This window comes from Halichoerus grypus, chromosome 13 (genome assembly GCF_964656455.1).
Source record: "Halichoerus grypus chromosome 13, mHalGry1.hap1.1, whole genome shotgun sequence".
Lineage (NCBI taxonomy): Eukaryota > Metazoa > Chordata > Mammalia > Carnivora > Phocidae > Halichoerus > Halichoerus grypus.
In genome coordinates this window covers 89,596,417-89,619,745 of record NC_135724.1, presented here as the reverse complement: position 1 = coordinate 89,619,745, position 23,329 = coordinate 89,596,417, and the positions used below count along the sequence as shown (strand labels likewise).

The window sequence follows — 23,329 nt, the reverse complement described above, 5'->3', positions numbered from 1 at the left end:
ACAGTGGAACATTAAATAGTTATAAAAAGTAGGGAAGTTTTATTAAGCGAAAAGAACAGTATGAATGAATAGCATGTAACCCTTCGTGAAGAAAAATATCTATTCATACGTGCTTATCTACGACTAAGAAACTCAAAGACCTAACAGGAAGCAACAGTTATCTTTGAGGCAACAGGGTAGGAGGAAGCCACTCCGCCACTGTGTCTTTTACTTTACATATCTAAAGTTTTACTTTTAACCACGAGACTCTATTCCCTACTCAAAGAACACATGAAAAATGCACGCGCCTGCGCACAGCTGGGATGGCCGACTCCCCAGAACTCTGGTTCAAGAGAACAGCCAGCTCAGCGCCCTCTCACCGCTCGAGGACATTCCCACTTTCTTCCTCCGGCTTCCCCAGAGCAGCCCCAGTCCTTCCGTCTGGTCCCGACCGGGCCACGGCCGCCTTACCGACCCCTCCTGGAGCGCCCGGCGCAGGTCATGCAGGTCGGCCTCGGGACACCAGACTTCAGCGATGAGGCACTTGTTGGTCACGTCGAAGCTGCACATGTTCAGCATGTGGTAAATGGCTTTCATCTTCTTCACCTGGATGACGTGGCTGTAGACGGATTCGGCAGCTTTACACAGCACTTGCCTTAAATAATCCTCGGTTTTGTGAAGCACCTGGGTGGGAACAAACTCAGGCTGCCAACACTGCGGGCACTTCTCAGTATCTGTCCGTCCGGCACCTGCCCCTCCGGGGGGCAGACACGAGAGCGGTCTGTTCCTTCTCTTCCTGACCCCCAGTACCACCGGGAAGTGGGCGGAAGCCCAAGCTCCGCCGATCTGAGGTTCCCTCTGGGGAGCTGCCCCTCCAGGACACCACCCCAAGGGGACAGGAACTGGTTAGACGGCACCATCTGGGTGGCAGCACAGTGACCTGGCTGGGCCCTCGGAGCTCCCCTCTCTTGCCATTCCCAGCCTCAGCTCAGCTCCCTGTCAACCCTGAGAGCCACCAACTCCACCCCATCACACATGGCCTGAAACCCCTTTTGCTTAAGTGGGTCGGAGTCTACTTCTTGCCACCAAGAGCTCTCACTGATAGAAGCAGAAACATTAATTAAAGTAGTGAAAGCAAAATAGCCACCACTTTAAACAGACTGCTTGTCTCCTGTGATGACCAGAGAATCTTCTCTAAAGTCCCATCAATAGCACCTAGATTTCTAACAGCCTGCTAAAATAAAACTTGCATGAAGAGGAGCAACGTAAATGACACGCCTGAAACATCTTGATTTGTCCACAACCAAATTTTCCACATTAAAAAATTAGAAAGTAAATGGATTTGTAAAATGTTTTACACACCTCAGATAAGGAGGCAACCGTTTCCCGTTTACTCACAGTGTAAAGATCTTGAATCCGGGTATTTAGTCCCTCCTGAATCTCCTTCCGTTCCTCAGCAGTGTTTGGGTAGGGGTAAACATGGCAGTGGTAACTAGAAGACAGAATTCAACAGTCGCACGTCCAGTGGGACCAGACGAGGCTATACCAAACACCAGAACTAAATTCAGTGTACCACGCGGGCACATCTCCCTCCAAAATGGAATAAAAGCAGCCCTCTGGGAGAAGAAGGTGCAGACCCGCACGGGCCCACAGTGAGGCCTCGCACGAGACACTCAACAAATTCTGTCTACGGGATTCAACAAATTTAGCAAACTCTCTTGGTTCCATGTTCCATTCCTGCCCTCCCATCCCCGGAGCTCGCTCCCAATTCCTACTTTCTAAAATTCACCACCATCCTTGGGCTGGGAATCATTAAACAAGTTTGAAACACAAAAGCAAAGAACACACAACAGTAATTACCTTTAAAAGAAAGAGAAAATAAAGGGAGGAGGGGAAAAAAAAAGCTCTGGTTTCCTAGCAACTGCCTTTGACATGCGGTGCAGTAAACCTCTCCCTCCCCTCCCAGGGCCCATCTCGTGGGGGCTGCACGGCACCCCAACAGGCACCCCAACACACCGGGAGCGGAAGCTGCACCTCCCCTCCTGCAACTCCCATCGCCCTTGACATTTTTACGCCATACTTAACATTTTAAGTTCTGACTATTAAAATTACTCACTCTAGCCCTATCCCAAACAACAGTATCTATGAAATCACAGGTTTGCATGCTGGTTATACTTCTCCTACTGTACATTAAAACAAATACATATTTATGAAAATAACAGCAGGTTCATCCACATAATACCTGAAATTGCTGTCCATACCACCAGTGACTGAGAATCAGCCTCTGGGAAACACTTTCCAAAGGAAATACCCGAGCCCCACCCAAGCCCCCACAAGAAACAAGGCCATCTAAAAACAAAGGGCGTTCTTTTGACATTTTTGTTTGGCTTCTGCTTATTTTTCCACTGTTGACGAGACTACATCACAGTGAGATTCTCACAGCGACACTCCTCGGCTGCGCTGGTGGCTGCCGCTGGCTTGGGGGCTCCTCGTCTGTGTCGCCTCAGGCCTGAAGCCCACTGAGGGAGGGAGCCTGGCCGTGGTGGCTCGCCAAGCTCGCCCAGCGCGTGGCTGGAGCCAGACTCTGGGTCCAGGCCCTGAATCCAGGCCACGGTGCACAAAGAAACCTGCTGACTGTTGTTCGGCCAAAGATGAACCAGATGCTCCGTGATGAGAGACGGGCCTCCATGGAGCTCAGTGCAACACAGAGGCACAAAATATTAAAATTCGATTCCTTCTCCAATTATTCTTAAGCCCTGATTCCCAGGGAGGAAATAAAACCTAAGAATGTTATTAAAAATGGTCTCTACTTCGGGGCCCCTGGGTGGCTCAGTTGTTTAAGCGACTGCCTTCGGCTCAGGTCATGATCCTGGAGTCCCGGGATCGAGTCCCGCATCGGGCTCCCTGCTCGGCGGGAAGTCTGCTTCTCCCTCTGACTCTCCCCCTCTCATGCTCTCTATCACTATCTCTCTCAATAAATAAATAAATAAATCTTTAAAAAAAAAAAAAATGGTCTCTACTTCTAAAACGTCTTAAGTAGAACACTGGCAAGAGAGATGACTAAATGTTTAAAAACATGGTTCTACGGCGAAGACATAAAACCAGACACAGCAATCTTTGCACCCACTGCATTTCCCCTCAAACACAGACAAATATTTAGGGAAAACTAGAGGCCACTGAATATAAGCAAATAGATGAAATGTTTCTTGTTCTTACCAATCACATATCTTCTTAACCTTGTGGCCAATCTGCTCTCCCCAAAAGGATATTAAAAACACATACCATTTTATGACTTCTCCCTAGAAGAATAAATCGGGATCATTGTTACTCCTGTGTCCGGAACTCTTGAGAACTCTGGCATCCCAAACTCTGTCACAAGTCAGCCCCTTCACCCCCGCAACAGGTGCAGCCGCCCTCAGGCCCCGCAGACTCCGCAACTGCGCCTCGCCCACCCCGGCCACAACGTGTTCTTCACCCTAACATCAGTCCTGGCAGTGGTGTGGGGTCATTTACAGACACACAGAGCAGCCCAAAGTCTCAGCCCCCGGATGTGCCTATTCCAGCTGAGGTCACACGGGGCGGCTCTCTGCCTTCTGGTTCCACATCATACGGTAAAAAAGGGGCCTTGTCGTGGTTTAAACATGTTTTTCACACTTTTGCGCTCTTTGTTGGTGGTTTCACTATCTAAAATGGTCCTCGGGCGTAATGCTGAAGTGCTAGCTAGCTTCCTGGGCCCGAGAAGGCAGTGATGTGCCTTACACAGAAAATACATGTGTCGGATAAGCTTCCTTCAGACATGAGTCATAGAGCTGTTGGCAGAGTTCCGTGTTAATGAATCCATAATACATACTGAATAAGAAACACACATAAAAAAAGGTTATTATTGATCGGTGGACAAAAATGTGAGCAGAGGCTCCCAGAAACCTAACCCTGTATTTCCCCTGGTACAGTGGTTCAGTGTCATTAATTCAAGTGTTCATGGAGACCTTACAGAACTACCATAAATACTGAGAAATAATTCTACAAATAAAACTGAGCAGGTTTTTGGCCTATTTGCCAGGCTCTGTTCTAGGTGCTAGGAATATGGAACTGAACAAAAGAGACAAAAATCCCTGACTTGGGAGGGGTGGGGATGTATCCAAGTTGGCAGCAAGAGACGCAAAGAAAACACACGGTCCACCACATGGAGAGAAGTGATAAGTGCTCCAAAGGAAACAGAGCTGGAGGAGGTGAAGGAGGGCAGGGGGCTGGGGGCTGTGATTTTAAATAGGGTGACCAGAGAAGGCCTCCCTGAGAAGGGGACATCAGAGCTTAAAGGGGTGAGGGAGGGGAGGGAGCCGTGTGGCCACCGTGGGAAGGCCTCCCAAGGCACAGAAGAGCTCACGGAGAAGCAGGTTCAGGGACAGCAAGAAGGCCAGCACGCTGAAGGGGTGTGGAGAGGGCAGAGTAGTAACACAGGTCAGACATGCGATGAGGCCACAAGAAGTGACACTAAAAGGCTCTGGGCGTTTTGCCAAGTGAGACGGGAAGCCACTGGCGGGTTTTAAGTGGGGAAGTGACATGATCTGACTGAAGTCTTACAGGAATCGTTCTAGATGCTGGGAGGAGAGAACACAATAGGACAGCGGCCGGGGCGGGAACTGAAGACAGGGGCTCCTGCAGAAGGGAGGTACTTGAGGTGTGGATGCTCATGTCCTGGAGCAGGGTAGTGGCAGTGAGGGTGACAAGAGAGACCAGAGTCTCTTCCTATTTAAAAGCCAATCACCCTGCTACAGGATTAAACATGAGGTCTGAGGAAAAAGAGAAGAGTCAGGAGGACCCCCAAGGTTTGGGGCCTTGCAGTCGGAAGGATGGAGCTGCCACTTACCGAAATGGGCAAGCCTGGCAGGGCAGGTTTGGAAGGAAAGACCAAGAGTCCAGCTTTAGGCATCAGGTGCAAATGTCTTCCAGGGATTTTTTTTTTTTTTTTAAGATTTTATTTATTTATTTATTTGACAAAGAGAGCAAGAGAGCACAAGCTGGGGGAACAGTAGGAGGGTGAGGGAGAAGCAGGCTCCCCGCCAAGCAGGGAGCCCGATGCAGGGCTCGACCCCAGACCCTGGGATCATGACCTGAGCCGAAGGCAGACGCTTAACCATCTGAGCCACCCAGGCGCCCCATCTTCCCGGGATTTAGAAGAAGACCTGGAGTAGCCAGTTAAATAGAAAAGTCTGTTTTTGTGGGGAGAGATCCAAGCTAGAGATAAACATTTGGGAGGTAGTATCTAAAGCTGTGAAATTATATAGGATCCCTAAGGGCAGAGAGAGGAGAGAAGCGGCCCAAGAACTGAGCCCTGGGCCGCAAAAGATGGGGAATAGGTCAGGGATCCTCAGGGAAGCACAGGCAGGTGGGTCCCCACGGCAAGAAGACAGGATGGTGGGGGGAGGAGGAGATGGCCTATGTGTTTGGGAGATGGGTTATGTTGAATAAATAAATAAACTAACTGCGCAATTCATGAAACACATTGAGGATAACGGGAGCCAGATTTCTCACTGTCAGAAAAGAAACTACAAACACATGAAAAAGGTTCAGTCTAGAAAGAACCGATCGGAATTTTAAGCTACAGTTTGAGCACGTGGTTTTAGAATCGCTAAGCACAGGTAGCCACAGAAGTGGGCACAGCCGCGTGCGTGTGTGCGTGCACACGCGCGTGTGCACACACACGCTCTGACCGCTCAGACGGCCCAGGGGCAGCGACACTCCGCGACCTGATGAGCACTCGAGCACCCAGATCTTTGTAAACACTGTCCTCCGCTAAAAGGCACCAGCGGTCCTTGGAGAAATGGCCGATTCCAGGCTGAGGTAGGGAGAGCACAGGATGAAGCTGGCGCATCTTCCGGTGCCAGCAAGAAAGGGACTACTCGGTGGACGCTGACAACAGGCCAAAGGACACAGGGACATGCACGAAGGGACCCTCAGCAGCCAAATCAGGGACAATTTGGGCATTGAAATAAATAAGGACCGTAACAGATTACAAGTCATTAAATACAATGGAAATCCACGAGTCCACGGAAGCGAGAGGGGGAAGCCCGCCTGCCGAGCAATCACTAGTAAGTATAGAAGGAATGAGGACCACATGGCAACCACGACCAAGGTGATGGATTCAGGAGAGTCATCCATGGACACTAAGCCTGGTGGGCAGGTTGGGGAGGCATGGGACACCAGCACAACTTGGAAATTACTAATCCGTCACAAAGGGCAACATGGTGACATGAAGGTGGAGAAACCCAGCAGACACCAACGTGACAGATGGACATCACGTGTCACCTGGTAGGAGGTGCTGAGGTGGCCAGAGAGACACTTCTAAGGTGTCCTGCCGAGAACACATGGCCCGAGTCTGGTCGTGAAGAAACATCAAACTGCCCAGAGGGAGGGGGTCGGCCCACGGGATGGGAGGCCTGCTCCCGATGCTACTACAGGCCCAGGGAGGGAGCTGGACCGGGAAGGAAGGAAGGAGAACCGCCGGGAGACGAGAACGGCATGTTTGGATCGGACAAAAGTGCTGCACCCGCGCTGGTTTCTCATGGTTGGGAGGCCCCTTGGTGCTTGTGTAAGAGCGTCCTTGCCTGGGGGCACACACTGGAGTAACTCAGGGGTGATGGGGCCACGTCTACAGCTTCCTCTCACCAGGCGTGCACAGAGCACAGTGAAAATGGGGACAGAGTCACAGAGAGAGCACATGGCTGATGGAGCCAATGTGGGAACGTGGAAACGACTGGGAAATCTGGGTGAAGGGACACAGGTCTCTGTTCTCTTCTGGCAACTTTTCTATAAACTGAAATTCAAAATAAGTTATTGAAGAAACTAAACTGGGGGGAAAAAAGAAATGGCATTTACAGCAAACCTGACCTCGAAGATTCCATAACAATTTTATTTTATTTATTCATTTTTTTAAAGATTTTATTTATTTATTTGGCAGAGAGAGACACAGCAAGAGAGGGAACATAAGCAGGGGGAGTGGGAGAGGGAGAAGCAGGCTTCCCGCCGAGCAGGGAGCCCGATGTGGGGCTTGATCCCAGGACGCCGGGATCATGACCTGAGCCGAAGGCAGACGCTTCTCCCAGAAGACTGAGCCACCCAGGCGCCCCTCCATAACAATTTTAAAAATAGTACTGGGCCAAGGAACACAAACACCTCAGGCGTAAGATGGAACAGGGACAGCACACAACATAAAATACAAATCATAAAACCAAGTGAGATCGCCTGAGTCTAGCTTCGACACAGAGTGGTCAGCACCTAGAAACGACACCGACAAGGAGATAGCTAGAAATACGCTCTGGAGGCTGTAATAACGCTAAGGGACCAGATGGTCAAACCCAAAAGGCACTAAACCTGACACGATAAACAAATCCTAGAACCTGAGTACCAGGTGCCAAATCCAATACCTGTATCTTCTCCAGAACAAGCACTAGAAGAACACATGCTGAAATGTCAACAGTGGCCCTCCCTAAACGGGATCACAGGGGTTGATTTTCTCATTCATGTTTTTGATATTGTTCCCAATTTTCTGCCACAAGCATACATTTCCTTTGTAACTATGGGGAAGCTGTATTTTCAGGATAATACTTCTCTCTAGTCCACTTCTCTGTATTTCTTCACAGACATTCAATGCCCTTTCACATATTTGGTAGGAACTCAGCACAAAAGAGCTTAGAAATATACAGAAGTTTTTCACTTGAGCAAATGCTCTGCATAAGAATGACTGACAGGTTTTCTCAATAAAGAAGAAGCTCGGAGGAACAGGTAAATGCTACCGCAGGACAGTTTCTATCTTCAGCTTTATAGACAGCAGTCATAAAGTTCACAGTAAAGGACAATTAACAGATGGCTCCTGGCAGTTACAGGAGCCACGAAAGAGTAGAAAATATTACAAGTGTATGGTTAATGAACAGCTTGACTGATTAGATTTTCACTAGATTAAACTTGTGTGGCTCATGCAGGCTAAATCTTATGAAAGTCCATTTCACAGCCAAACTCCTCTTTATGTGTCAAAACTATGGGACATATATTCGCCTTGCAGCCAAAATTCCTGAGGCAAATTTAGAAAAAAAAAAAAAAAAAACACAAGCCCTTTCCTCAAAAGTAAGAAGCCTAAGTTCCTTTTCTACCTTTAATAGATCAGTTCATCCTCATTTAGAGCAATATAGTTATTTTTATGGTAAAGTCTAAAAAAAAAAAAACAGATTTAAAAAGGTGATTATGGCTTTCTCTCTCCTGCCCCTCAGCTTCCCTTCCTGAATAATTCAGTCCTAAAGCCTTAAGAATACATGCAGGGGGGCGCCTGGGTGGCTCAGTCGTTAAGCGTCTGCCTTCAGCTCAGGTCATGATCCCAGGGTCCTGGGATCGAGCCCCGCGTCGGGCTCCCTGCTCAGCAGGAAGCCTGCTTCTCCCTCTCCCACTCCCCCTGCTTGTGTTCCCTCTCTCGCTGTGTCTCTCTCTGTCAAACAAATAAATAAAATCTTTAAAAAAAAAAAAAAAAAGAATACATGCAGGGATGAACCCAGGAGGGGAAGACCAACGGTGGCCCTGGGCAAAGTCAGAGCTCAAGCAAGATGAGGAGAGCATCCCTGCAGGGGAGCAGCCCGGGTGGGGTGAGGAGGACATCCACAGCAGGGGCCCACCCCAAATGGGGAACTTGGGACTCCACACAGGAAGAAGAGGGGGCGGCAGAGACGGGAGACTGGTTACATGCAAGCGGATGAAAAATAGTAAAAACGTTAACAACAAGAGCCGAGTTTCTCATCATCAAAGAAAAAAGTTACAGAAACAGAAATGGAGAAACCGACACTGACTTCTATGGTACTAGCTTGGAATTGGACATGAACCCCCAGTTTTCAATATATATGCATAGGTACAGAAATAAGGTTGTGTGTGTGTGTGTGTGTGTGTGTCCCAGAGCTGTCCAGTGACAGAGCCAGGGAACAGCGACACCTCCATGAACAACGGGCACCCCCAGAGTCCGTTCCTTGGCTTCTAAATACCATTCTCCACTAAACAGAACCAGGCACCTAGAGAAGTGGCTGATGCCAGAGCTGGGTGAGGGAAATTACATGAATCTGGACATCTTGTTGTGCAAGCAAGGAAGTGCACGAAAAATGATGGCAGCATGTGAAAGGACAGAAAAGCCAACCTGTATGGACTCCAATGGGCCAAACCTAGAGCATCTGAATATCAAAATAATTATAGTAACAGAGTATAACTCACTGACTCAAATAGGAAATAGTGAACTGAAAATCTGATGGGGGGTACCTGGGGGGGCTCAGTAGGCTGCGCAGCTGACTCTTGATTTTGGCTCAGGTCACAATCTCAGGGTCTTGGGACTGAGTCCTGCACTAAGAGCAGAGTCTGCTTGAAGATTCTCTCCCTCCCCCTCGGCCCCTCCCCACCTCTACCCCCGCCGCTCACACTTTTGAAAGGAAGGAAGAAGGAAATCTGATGAGGAATGACATAGTTACAGTTTCAAAGCGTTTCCCCCAAAACACATATTAATTACAAAGGAAAAAGATGACTTCACACTGGAGAAGCCTAAGCATCACCACCTCGACCAAGTGATCAAAGTAAACGTTACCAGCAACAGGACGAACTGAATCATGCGCTCGACAGGATGCAGTGTGGGGAACATAGCATCACTTCTGCCAAAGATCCATGACCTGAATCTCATCATGAGAAAAGATCAGACAAACCCAAATGCAGAGACATTCTACCAAAACAACTGATCTGTAAGAATTTTCAAATGTCAAGGTCAGGAAAGTCAAGGAAAGACTGAGAAATTGTCCCAGAATGAAGGAGACCAAAGAGATGTGACAATTAGATCCAAACTGTGATTCTAAACTAGACCTTCACTATAAAAGGTGGTAGCGGATGACCGGTGAAACCTGGATGGGGTATGAGGCCCGGAGGGTAGCACCGTGTCTACCTTCATTTCCGGGCTGCAATCCAAGAGAGAGCCCTTGACTTTAAGAGCCACACCCACATGTGCTCGAGGATGGTAAGGCCTCAGGTGAACAACTCACTCTCAAGTGGCTCCCCGCGCACCGAGCCTCCAACTCCGCTGTCAGTCTGTCATTGTTAAAAGGTGATCGTGACATTGACTCACTGTTTCAGGGTCCTCGAGGGGCTCATCCAGCTCTGCATAGGTCACAATGGTGTACCCTTTGCAGACCCTCCACAGCATTTTCTCAAATGCTTCAACTTTTCCTTGGTTAATTAAGCCAGATACAAATCTATGAGACAATAAAGACAAGCTGCAGTCAATTGAAAGCAATGAATTATCTGATTGCATTAAAAGGAGAAATGAATCATTTCTGGCAAAATGGTGACAGTACCCTGAAAGCCCTCCAACTGCAAAATATCTAAAATGCTGGATAAAAAATTTTGGGAGGCGTCTGGGTGGCTCTGTTGGTTGAGCATCCGACTCTTGATTTTGGCTCAGGTAGTGATCTCGGAGTTGTGGGATCGAGCCCCGTGTCAGGCCCCACACTCAGTGGGGAGTCTGCTTGAAGGTTCTCTCTCCTTCTGCCCCTCCCCCTCCTCACACACCCACATGCTCTCCCACTCTCTCTATGAGATAAATAAATCTTTTTTAAAATTTTATTTTTGAAACATCCTTTCAAATGTATAGGTGAGCCTATAATTAAGAGAAATTCTTGGAATCGAAAAATAAACCAGGATCTCATAGCTACCTTGATATATTCCACTGACCCAGTATCTTAAAGCCTTGAGCGTCAAGGTCAACATGGGAGGCAGGAGACAGGCACCAGGTCTGCATGGGCTGAAAAGATGACACTGAATCATCTCTCCTAATCCCCCCCTAAGGTTGGGACTCCCACCCCCTCACCCCCAAAGAGCTAAACCCTTAGTGAATGGGGGGACTAGAAAAAATCTTACAAAGGAGCCCTCAAATAAACTTACTTATTTCAGTTTTGGTTCTAAAAAGAAGAGGAAAAGTCTTCCTTGATAATTTATTTATTTATTTTTTAAAGATTTTTTATTTATTTGAGAGAGAAAGGGAGAGAGGGAGAAGGAGAGAGCAATAGCGGAGTGAGGGGCAGAGGGAGAGGGAGAAGCAGACTCCCCGCTGAACATGGAGCCCGACTCGGGCCTCAATCTCAGGACCCTGAGATCATGACCTGAGTCAAAGGCAGACACTTAACCAACTGAGCCACCCAGGTACCCCTGCCTTGAGAATTTATAATCACAGGCTAGAATTCACTCAGGTTTGTGGCTTAAATTCACATTACTTGCATAGTAAAAAAAGAAGAACAAAAAATCCAAGCTGAGAAATTAATGTAAAATGATTCCAGGTTGGTACAATGCTCCCCCGGTATCTGACAAATGTAAAAACAAATTCTCTCTGAAGGAATACATCCTCAAACTACATTATCATTGGATTCCTACAGACAAGGAACAGAGGAACAGATGTTCATAATAAAAAGAAATCACAAATCACATGAGGAAACAAGTTACCATTGGTTCAAGGAAACAGAAAGGATTAATAGCAGAAAAAGATCCTTAAAATACAATTAATGAATTAACCAACTCAATTTAGCCCCTATGTTTCCACCAAACAAAACAGGACTTGACACTTCACTGAGCAATTATTTTAGGCTTATTGGAATAACACTGAATGGCATAAATGTTCCTTCTTTCCAGCTCATTATACCACAAGGAGAAATTCCCATGGTATTTAGCTAACAAGTCAATACAGCTGAATAACTCCACTCAGCAAATACAGGAGTACAGTGTTTTCTCAAACAGATATTCACTTTCTTTCATTCCATCACGGGCTTTCAAATGGGAGCATTCATCCCTCCAGTGACGACAGGGACAGTGTGACGCTCAGCCCCCGGTGGTTGTCACCTACCCCAGTTTTGCTCCCAGCCTCTGCATACAGCTGTAGTCCAACAAGGAATCATTCTCTAAGGGAGGGAATTCTTCATAAGTGGGTTCAAACTACAAAGAAATACGAAACCAAGTGTGTCTCATTACAAGTGACACTTTATTTCCCGAGTCACGTTTCCGAGCAAGTTTACGGAGCATCCTAACTGGGTGCCAGACCCGGGTGCTGACGCCCCAAGATCACTCAGATGTGGAACACAGCTCTGGTAAATAAAAAAGATCGCTTCCCCGCCCCTTATTTATAAGTTACTTGCAGTCGGGTTACTGAGGTAGGGTGTTATCATTTATGTCCCTGCCTCACTCCGAGACAGAGCGCGCAGTCAGACGCCACCACCAAGTGTACCAGCTCCACGGGATGGACTTCTCCCCTCCATACCCGGTGGAGGGCGAGCTATTAGAGACTCTACTCATAAACTAGAGACCTCTTGTGAATTCCTTTACTCTTAGCAATTTGGTGGAAAAAACAAACAAACTAAATTTTGGAGTTCAAACTCCACTTTCCCATTTCTTTCCTCATGATCATAAAAAGGTATTTTTCAACTACAAACTAAAGCATTTTACAAATAGAAAGTACTGTTATTGCTGAAACCAACCAACACAGGGAAAGGCTCAATGCTTTGTTTAATGTCATGTAATCTGACTGAAAAATAAAGCTAAAATCAAAATGTACCTTTTTGATAACTGATAACCAAACCGGAAACCTTATGGGAGCTAGATTTTTAACAAAAGAAATGTGTTTCCTCGCGTGTGCGGTCAGTCAGTACCTCCACGTTCCGTTTCACGAAGGTTTTTGTCACTCTGAGCATGTGAGTGTACTCAATCAGTTCCAGCAAGTTTTTCCTCAGCTTCTCCTTGTTCTTGGTGACTTCTCTCAGCTCAACCTCCAGCTTCTGCAGCTGCTCCTAAAGCCAAAGGGCAGTTACTTAAGAGGACAGGTCCATTCTAAGTATGGTTCTCAAAAATTTTTTATAGTACATTAAAGCCCAGGGAGGGCTTCACAAGCCAGAATCTGACAATCTGAAGGGCTATGGAAGCATGCAGAGATTTTCAAGGTCCATCATGTATTGTTTCCTATCGATTCAGGGAACTCCTACGCAGCTCACACTGTGCAGGACGGAGGCATCCCAGATGATGAATCGAGGCATCCTGGGCTGCCCTAGCCTCATCTCCACTGCCACCACTGCTCTGGGCTTCCCTTCATCCGCTTCTCCACTGTCACACATCAGAGAGTCTTCCTCTTTCAAGGCTACATATCCTTTTATTTGCAACATAGGAAATAATTCAGGTAATCTTTGCTAAGCATATACACCCCAAGCCTCCAGCTTAAGAGTCTGCTTACAGTAGCACTTACACAATTAATTGGGCTGAAGAATCCTTGAGGACGAGTCTTCTTTAATAAGCAGTTACACAGCAAGCGTCTTTAACAATACTTAAGTATTCAAACAGCAGCAACAGAGATGTGTAAAACACATCACTCACTCCGTGAACACTTGTATGCAAACAAGTCCCTTGACATTCTATTTGTGCTCCACCTTATAAAAACTATAAACACTCAGTAATCACTGAAGTCGTCCTTACATCACAACCAACCCAAACAGGCCAAACCAGATGACTGTGTTCTACTCATCCGATGGCACAACTCTCTCTCAAGTCCACTCACACAATAAATGTTAAGTGACTTCCTTCCAGATAAACACACAGAGCGACCAGCTGCAGAATAGTGCTGGCTACACAATGCTGATTGTTTCAGTGTTTGGGAGCTCTGGTCCATTTCCCAGTGCGATGAGCTATCCGAGGATTGGACCCAAACCTCAGTGGATAACTCACAGGGGTGCTAACGAACAAGACAAGCCAGGGTTCTTGCAGGGGGAACGCTGTATCCCCAACACCCAAGACGCTGAACTTGGGGACAAGGAATTGTGTTAGCTGCCCACCTGGAATACCCTATCACCTTCCCACTAGCTTCTAAGGATCAGAGGGGAGGCCAGTGAGTTTGGGAGAATGCTAAAGGGCATTGGCCTGCAGCCTCCCTTACTTGCACCAGGAGAGGCATGCCAAGGCATGGATAAGCCCAGAAAGAACACTCAGAAACATTACACCAGATTTCTCAACCTGATTTTCTTAGCCCCGGTTCACCAACCACCTGGAAAGGGAGCATGCATCTTACATCACAGATAATCTATTACTGAAGGCTAACCATAGCATTGTTCTTCAATTTTCATTGCACAGTTTTGAGAAGAAAACTTGACAAGCCCTAGACAACATAAAGTAAGTAAACAAGCAGCATCTGAGCCCAGTGACAGCTTCATCAGAAACAAGTTACCTGCATTTCTAGGACTTGTTTAAGAGGTGGTGCAGGAGGACTGGTCTCTCCCTCAGGAAGGGGAATGTCAGCTCTATTAATTTCCTGCACCAAATACGCTGTGGGAATAAAAGGTAAACAAATTAGATGCAAAAACTCACTCTAAGACATTTCTGTCAGAACATTTTCCATCCCAACCATTCCTGGGTCACCTAAAAAATTAATGTCTGAATGCACCGAAGTCCTGCTTGTTCCAATTGACTTAGAAAAAGCCTTTTGCAACCTCGTTTCCAAAGATCTGCAAAGTAAACCGCACCTAGAGAGATCAGCATGCAATGACCAAATAAACAACAACCTGATAAACACTTTCTGAAATTCCCCAAGTTTTCTCTATTTCTGAAACTCTAGTTCAAGAACTTTGGAGTCACAGCTGTTTCTGCACCCATAGATGAAGCAGGTTAAGGACACACCTGCAAGTGCAGGAATAATCCAATGACAGACCATCTCCACCAGAGAGGGCAGCGTGACTTCCCTGCGGATGCCCTTAGGAGGAAAGAAGTATCCATCAAGAAAAGCACAACCTCTATCAGCCAACGGAGCCCCGAGAGATACAGGGCAGGGAGCCAGGCTCTCCTGAGCGTTCCCAGTCAGTCAGGCTGCTCTGACTTGCAACAACCTGATCTCACGTCCCAAACCAGATTCATAAAACTGGTAATGAGCCAGGCAAAATTAACTGAATTTCTTTAGTTTATATTTTCAATGCCATGAAGCATCCTTGTCCTTAGGATGAAACTCACAATGAATAGTAAAGTCATTACTAGATATAACATTTTGGAGAAGTGTTACTAGTTATTTTATTAAGAAAGAAAGACAAAGAAAAGTGAGGAAGTCTTAGCAACAGGATAGCAAAGGAAGCAGGGGGTTAAAGAGGTTTCTGGAAATGGGACACAAATCGTTTCACCAATTAAACCTCATTTACTTGGGAGATCCTTTTTTTTTTTTAAGTCTGTATGCTTTCTGAAACAGTTTAAGCCACAGGAAATCCTGTGTGTGTCTAAAGTGTTGTCACTGCATCTAAAAACCTCACTCCTAATACACGACCTGTCCAATGACTCACTATGTTACAGACAGGAATAGGATGTCACTCTATCGCACATGATCCACACAAGTAACTAGGACCTCAAACAATATGCAAAGGAATAGATGATTAAAAGGGTTTTCTTGTCTTAAAAATCTCCAACTAAAAAATGTAAAATCCACAATAAATATTAGCTATTAGAAATCATTCCAAATGTCATATTCTGGCCCCTCCTGGGCTCTCTCATCCCCATGTTTTTCGGTTCATCCTACAAAGTTTTCTACTTCAGTCAGTTGTCTGAGATCAACCCCCCTCCCCCCTATTTTGCTCAGAACTTCCAGGTTTGAACTGATAATTCCGACTATCTCAGGCTAAAGATGTTAAAGATTTTACAGATAAAGCAAGAAGCCTTTAGCTACTGAGTTTTGATGATAAACAAGCAAGAGAACACTGATTTAACACCTTCGTGAACAAAGCCAATCTATCTGCCATTTCCTACCTTCCTTGTTCTTTGAGATAATTTTAAGTAATACGTTAACATGTATATAATGTTTTTAAGTTATGATAAATGGCAAAGGATTGGCTAAATAAATTATAGCATATTAATTTCATGAAATACTAAACAGCCATTAAAAAGGATGCTGGGTCCATCTGTTTATTGACATGAAAAGATGCTGCAGGAAGTACCAGAGTGAGAACCAGAGCTGACAACAAAATAAACTGATCGTTATGTAGAATCCTTACTTTTATAGATGAATAGTAAAAAATAAGGAATGGTGAGTTCTTTTTTTCCTTTTCTAATTTTTCTAAAGTGAACAAGGTTTACTTATATAAAAATCTGTTACTAACCTGAACTTATCCCCCCAAAAATAACAAAACAAAATAAAACTTACCTAATATTCGTTCTAGTTCTTCACACCTCTTCACCTCACCAACAAATTTTCTTTGGAAGGAACTTACATTCTGGTTGAGCTGAGAAAAGGATGAAAAATTTGCTTTGAAATTTCTAAAATTTAAATGTAAATGTGATTTTAAAAATAAAATATTGGCAAGGGTTTAGGGAAAAGCACATCCTCACACACTACTGGATGGGAGTAAAAACCGACAAAACTTTTCTGGAAAGCGACTTGGCAACTGTTATCAAAAAGGCCTGAAAAATATCCTTTGGCCCAGAAATATCCCGTGAAGAAAATAAACCTAAGGAAAAAAGCAGATACGGACAAAAACCTACCCAGAAGAACATCAACCTCAGGGATAGAGGAAAAAGTGATTAACAGTAGAAAACTGGTTTAAGAACACATAGTCTCCATCCAAACCACGGAACACTACCCAGCAATAAAGTACAAATCCCTGACACACTAAACACCATGGATGACTCTCAGAAACACAACGCAAGTGTGTCCTTCAAGAAGACACAAAAGGCCACATACTGTGTGATTCCATGTCCATGGAATGCCCAGAAAAGGTGTATCTAGAGGCAGAAAGTAGAGTAGTGATTGCCTGGGGCTGAAGGCAGGTATGGGGATGAAGTGTACGCACAAGGGATCTTACTAATGATGTTCTAACACTGGACTGTGGTGATGGATGCATAACGCAGTAAATTTTCTCAAAATCAATGAACTGTACACTTGAAATGGGTGCATTTTATGATTCAGATCAATAAAGTTGTATAAAAATTATGGTTCAGCCATATAACTGATTATTATGCCCTTAGTAATAATTATGTTTTAAATGACTAAGGTATTGGATTACATTAAGAAGTTATCATTAGGGTGCCTGGGTGGCTCAGTCGGTTAAGCAGCTGCCTTCGGCTCAGGTCATGATCCCGGGGTCCTGGGATCAAGTCTCACATCGGGCTCTCTGCTCAGCGGGGAGCCTGCTTCTCCCCTCCCTCTCCTGCAGCTCCCCCTGCTTGTGCTCTCTTTCTCACTATCTCTATCTCTCTCTGTCACATAAATAAACAAAATCTTTAAAAAAAAAAGAAGTTATCATTAAAAATTTTAGGTATGATAATGATATTGTGGTTATGATTTTTAAGCATCCTTACTTTTTAGAGATACTTGTTGAAATATTTATGAAAGAAATTATACATCTGGGATTTGCTTCAAATCATGATCTCAGAGAGAGGGGAGGGACAGATTTTGTCTGGAAGTGGAAGGCTGGAACCAGGGGCCATGAATTTATATTATGGGTACACGGGAGTCACTGTTCCCATATACTCCTCTCTCTACTTAACTTCTAATACAAAGCTTAAAACAATAAAAAACATCGTAAAAGAACATTTAATAAAATGAGGAAATTAGTTATGATTTGTGTCTGGAAAAAATTAAAGATACTTTCAGTGTGGTTCCAATTATATGAGAATACACATATATGTACATTTTAAAACATTATTAGGAAAATAATGTTAGACCAATATTAACCAAGAAGTTAGACCGTTTATTTCTAGGTAATGGAATCGTGGAAGTTTTTATCTTATTCTTATGTTTTCCAATTTCCCCAGAATGGACATATATTATTTTATAACAAAAAAAGATTCATCACTCATGTTGAAAGGCATTTAAGGCAAGAATGTTATCCTTCCTCCAGCCCATCACTCTTACTGAGCCCTCTCAGAAACCACAATTAGACGAGAACTTGGCATGAAACTGCACAGCCGGAGAAGCGTCACCCCAAGGGCTCAGTTCTTGTTCAGTTTTTCAAATGTTTTTAAAAGGATTAACCAGAAAGAAGACAAAAATTCAGATTTCACTTCTGTTTGTCACATTCGCATTCATTTCTGGGATCAAACTAATCTCAAGTAACCCCTTTCAAGCTCACGATGACTCAGGCCCGATCCACAGAACCAAGAACAAAAAGGAAGCGATGCACCACAAGTGGTCTATGAACCACCCCAGTGCCCCGTTTCGGGGTCTGTCCTTCAACATTCAACACTGCTGAGCGCTCCATGGACATTAGGGTTCTCCACACGGCAGGGGCTTCACGAAGAGGCCCGTTTCTGCGGCCGCGATACAAACATACTTGGGTTTGAGCGATGCCCCCATCATCGCCTCACAGATATGAGCTGCTTTTTTCTGTTGTGTGGTTTCTTTTACAAAGTTTTGTTTCTGCTTTCTTTTTCGGGAGGCTATGTCACCCTATTTCTAGGCTGATAATAGGATATCACAGTAGTGCCCCTTGTCCCCAGTTTCAGGCACCTGCGGTCCACCGAGGTCAGGAAGCAGACAACCCCCCTTCTGGCACGTCACCAGGTCAAACAGCACCTACATCATGCACCTCACTTCATCCCACATCATCGAGAGAAGAAGGGTGAGCACAGGACAATACGATACATTGAGAGACAAGTAACTCACATATACCCTCCCAAACACATTTACATAATTTTTATTAGAGTAGATCGTTATAGCTGTTCTGTTGTTCATCTCTTACTGTGCCCAACTTGTACATTACACTCTACCACAGGTATGCACGTACAGGAAAACCATAATACCTACAGGGTTCAGTACTCTCCGGGGTTTCGGGCACCCGCTGGGGGTCTTGGAACGCATACCCGCAGATACTGGGGGACCACACTGCATTCTACTGTAGACTCATTTTAAGACTAACCTTGAACCTAGAAAAGCCAGCAGAGGCTACGTGGTGCTGGTTTTTACTGACACCCACACCAGCCATCTTCCCACTCCAGCCGCTGCGGGGCTAACGGTGAAATTGTTCTTAGACCATCGCAACAGCGAGATGAACTGGCCCTTGTCTCTACTTGGCTGTCACTACAGAAACCCTGGGCCTGCCTGCTTTCCCTCAGGAGGCGTACTAAAAGGGAAAAATCACCCAGCCTATGCGAGCCGGAAAAGACTAATGTTAGTAAGCCCAGCCAGTGAATGCAAACTCAGTGAGGAACTCCATTAAAGAGCAGAAAAAAGTGTCAGATGCTACGGGGCTTTCTGCACTAGCACCCATGCTACTGGAGTGTCAACCTCCCCCCACACACACACACACACACACGCAGAGCTGAGATCTTTATCTGCACTTTTTCTTTCACTGGTTTTCAGTCTTGAAGGATCCCAAGTACAGTCCACTACCTCAGGTATGGCACTCAGTGAAACGCGAATCTTTGTGGTGATTAAGGCCTTTGTTCAAACCTCCACGGTTTAAGCTTGTTAAGTCCCTCTGCTTGAGTACTACCAGGACGGAACAAATCTACCAGTGACAAATAAGGGAGCCTATTTCCCTCCTGTTTCCTGAATCTTTCGGGTGCTCCCCACAGCTGATCACAGCACCTACCAGGTAAGTGGGAACAGGAGCTGAAGCCCAAGTGACTCCAGGAAACAGGAAGAGAGCCCGGCCTTCCCTGCAGCCTCGGCTGTCACTCAGGAGCTTCTCCCTAACCTTGCAATCCCTTTGGAGTCGACCCAAGGGTCACCGATATCAGATCTTGAGTAGGGGTGTTCTCTTTTGAAATTAAGGGCCCCTCAGAGAGATGAAGGGAAACAACCAGGAGATCAAAGTTGGGGCCCAGGAGGAAATAAAATGTTCCCCTGAAGTGACCTTCAGTTCCATCACTCAGTATTAGATCCTGCTTACTCCTCCCCTTCCACACTTTGTTCTTTCCCTTCACAGCACTTCACAATTCCAGTTCACAGAGCCTGTTCATCTGTCGCCTCCCAGGCTGTAGGCAGCAAGAACACAAGGACCTTGTCCACCTGGCTTACCACTGAGACACCAGCATGAAAAACACTATCTGGAACAGAGCAAGCACTCAATAAAGGCATGCTCCTTCATCCAGCAAATGCCTACCAATGCCCACAAATGCCAGGGACTATGCTAAGTCTTGGGGAATCAGGAGTGAACAAGTCAGGAGAGGCCCCGAGCCCTGGAGGTTGACAGTCCATGGTGTAAACAAATAATAAAAAAGTAAACAGATACATAAACAAGTGTTTATCATTACTTGTTGAGAAGACAGTTCCCATCCCTTAGTAGGCAGTGGTATGCACATCACACATCAGTGAACAAAACCACGGAAAACCCCTTCCCCTCAAGGCGCTCACACCGAGTTCATTCCCAATTCAGGTTCTGGGCTCCTTCTGTTCCCTCCATCCGGGACCCTGTCCCCCCAGATCTTCCAGCGCCAGCTCCTTCCCATTCAGGCCTCATCTTGGCTCAAACGTCACCTCCTCAGAGGGGCCTTCCTTGACCATCCCGACTCGAGTCACCATCCCATCATCCCCGTTTCATTACCCTCACAGCAAACATTATGTTTACGTATTTACTTGCTTGATATTTGTCCCCGCCACCCCCACTAGTTCCAAAAGGTCTCCAAAAGGCCTCATCAGATTCGTTCTCCCCCCGGTTAGCCCAGTGCCTGGCACGGAGTCGGCGCTCCGAAGCATCTGATGGCACTCCCCTAAGTTGATGAAGACTACACAGAGCGTTCCTAACTAACCCGGCCAAAGCCGCCGCCGACCAGACGCCCGGCGACCCGGGGCTCGGGCCCCGCTCTGCGGAAGCTCTGGCCAGTAAGCCGGGCCCCGGCTTCCCCGCCTGCGAAGTGGGGACAGCGGCGCGCCCCTGCCCAGGAGCCCGCGGAAGGGAGGCCCGAGCGAAAGGCGGGATGCCGCGCTGGGCGGGCAGGTGCGGCCCGCGTCTCCCGGACGACACTCACGTCTCGGAACTGGACCAGGCCCTTCTCGCCCAGGGCGCTGAGGCACTCGTAGGCAGTGCCGGACTGCAGGAACAGCTGCGCCAGGCACATGGTCTCGCTCCGGAACAGGGACCCCATGGCGGGCCAGCCCGCGCCCCGGCGAGGCCGGACGGGCGGCGGCGGCTCCGGGCCGCTCGGGTCCGCGCGGTCAGCCGGGGCGGCCGGGGCCTCGGGCTCCTCCTGCGGCCTGGCCGCCGCCGCGCACCATGGGGCTCCGGGCTGCAGCGGCCGCCCCCGGTCCTGCCACCGCGGCCCCGCTCCAGCCGCCGCCGCCACCGCGCGCGCGAGGCCCCGCCCCCCGCTACAGCCGGTTCCGGTTCCGCCCCCCGGGTGTGCCCGCCCCCCCTCGCCGGCCGACCAATGGGCGCCCGGAGTTGCGGCCGGCAGCGGCGGCGGCGCCGGCGGGGCCAACCCGCACAAACCCGGCGGCCGATGGCTGAGGCTCCCGCGGAAGACTGACGCTCGCTCAGCTCTTCAGACGTTTTGAAAATGAATTTTATTGAGTTTGTTTCACAAAGTTCACCCGTTTAGGGTATACAATTCTGTGATTTTTAGCAAAGTTACAGAGTGGTTGTGCAACCATCATCACGATCCACTTTTAGAATATTTCCGTCAACCCGAAAAGGATTCCACTCGCTCAGCGCCGTCAGTCCCCAGCTCCGGGCAACCTCGAACGGCCTCGTCTCGTAGATCTGCCTGTCAGGACATTGCGCACCGACGGAGGCACACCGCAGCGCGTGTTTGCGGCTGGCTCCCGCCGCGGGCCTTCTCTCGGGTCGCGTCCCCCGCGCGGACCAGACGGCGGGGTCGGGCGCCGGCACTGTCGCCCCGGGGCCACGTTTGCCTCCGCAGATCTCCGCACGGCAGCTCCAGTCACCTGGCACGGGACGCAAATCTCTCGTAGCCCACTTCAGATCTTCTGGTTTCTCGCCCTGCTTTCCCAGTAAAATCCAAACTTCTTACCATGGCCGGCAGGACCCCCAGGCCCTGACCCCCCTTCCCCCAAGCCCTCATCCCCATCGCCTGCCCTGGACTCCCTTTGCTCCAGCCGCACCTGCCTTCTTTATCTTCCCAGGTCGGGGCGCTTGAACTTGGCGATTCCTCCCTCTGCCCGGAACACCCCTCTCCTAGACCTTCTCAAAGCTGGCTCCTTGGGGTCTCAGCTCAAATGTCCCTGCCTCTGAGGCCGTCTCAGGCCCCTAGCTAAGGTAATCTCCCACCCCACCCCCGTTTTATTTCCTTCATCACGCCGACCACTGTCTGAAATTATCTTGTCTGTATTTACTGCCAATTCTCCCCCACTAGAATGTCAGCACCACTAGACAAAGGACATTGACTTGGTATCTCCAGGGCCCAGCATGTAGTAGCCACTCAATAAATAGTCCTCAATGCATACATAAATGTATAAACTTAGAAAAGTTAAAACCATATAGCAGGTCCCTCAGATCCCATTCCTCTGCCAAAGTGAGCTTTTCCCCTCTTAACTACAAAAGTCATCCTAACAAAGCCCACAAAATCAGGCTCAATTTCCTGTCATTTGAAAATTTTAATTTTCCAGAGCTAGTTATATTAACTGCCCTAGAAAGACTTTCTGAATCACTACAATTAATTGATCAGTGGGTATTTCCTTTTCTTTGACAAAGGACAAATTGTTTTACTCCTTCTATAGGCCATAGAGATCCAAATCAAAGAAAAAGAGAAGCAGAAGGGGAGGAATCCAGTATTTCTCAATGCAGTACATAGAGAGGTAATTGAGGGAGAAACTTGTTTATGTCGTTAGTTACATGTTTAATATGAATCAGTAAAAAATGGAACTGGGCTTACAGATTTGCATTGGAAAATGCAACAACACATTGGATGTGTCCGGGAAGTCAGGAGGCCCCAGGAATTCCATCAGAGTGTGAAAGGGAAGACGGTCACTTTTCAAAATTAGGTTTACTGACCGTGTCCAAATCCATCTGAAACATGACTAAATATGTCTGGGGCACAGAGAAAATGCAGAGATTTGCCATGTGGCCAAGATTGGGCTATGGTTGAAGACATCCATTCCCCCCCAACCCCCGGCATCATGCTGTGTGTCCCCTCGTAAGGAGCCACAGGAGGATTTTCTCTCAAGCCTCAACTAGGAAAAGCTATCCTTCACCGAAAATCGGCTTATTTTAAATCCATGGGTCTATGATTCCTGTACCTAATCATACTTTTGCTGACCTCCCCTCCTGGTTTTGTTTTACTCTCCTCCCAATATAACTTGCCCTCCCTCAGCCTCCACATCTTCCCTCATCAATTTATTTTGTGTATATATACAAAATAATACATACACTTCATAGTATACACA

The 23,329-nt window shown here is 47.1% G+C and overlaps 1 protein-coding gene across 1 annotated transcript in view; it reads right to left on the bottom strand.

Moving 5' to 3' along the window:
* The window catches only part of ATP6V0A2 (ATPase H+ transporting V0 subunit a2), a 40,688-nt gene extending 19,407 nt beyond the window's left edge, over positions 1–21,281 (bottom strand). The window contains exons 1-9 of the mRNA XM_036080740.2: positions 20,956–21,281; positions 16,190–16,268; positions 14,240–14,337; positions 12,681–12,818; positions 11,882–11,970; positions 10,115–10,241; positions 3,196–3,278; positions 1,378–1,471; positions 451–663 (exon numbers count right to left, since the gene is read on the bottom strand). Coding sequence (XP_035936633.2) covers positions 451–663; positions 1,378–1,471; positions 3,196–3,278; positions 10,115–10,241; positions 11,882–11,970; positions 12,681–12,818; positions 14,240–14,337; positions 16,190–16,268; positions 20,956–21,072 — 1,038 coding nt within the window. The 5' untranslated portion in view covers positions 21,073–21,281. The remainder of the gene's footprint in view (positions 1–450; positions 664–1,377; positions 1,472–3,195; positions 3,279–10,114; positions 10,242–11,881; positions 11,971–12,680; positions 12,819–14,239; positions 14,338–16,189; positions 16,269–20,955) is intronic.
* Positions 21,282–23,329: the final 2,048 nt, after the last annotated feature.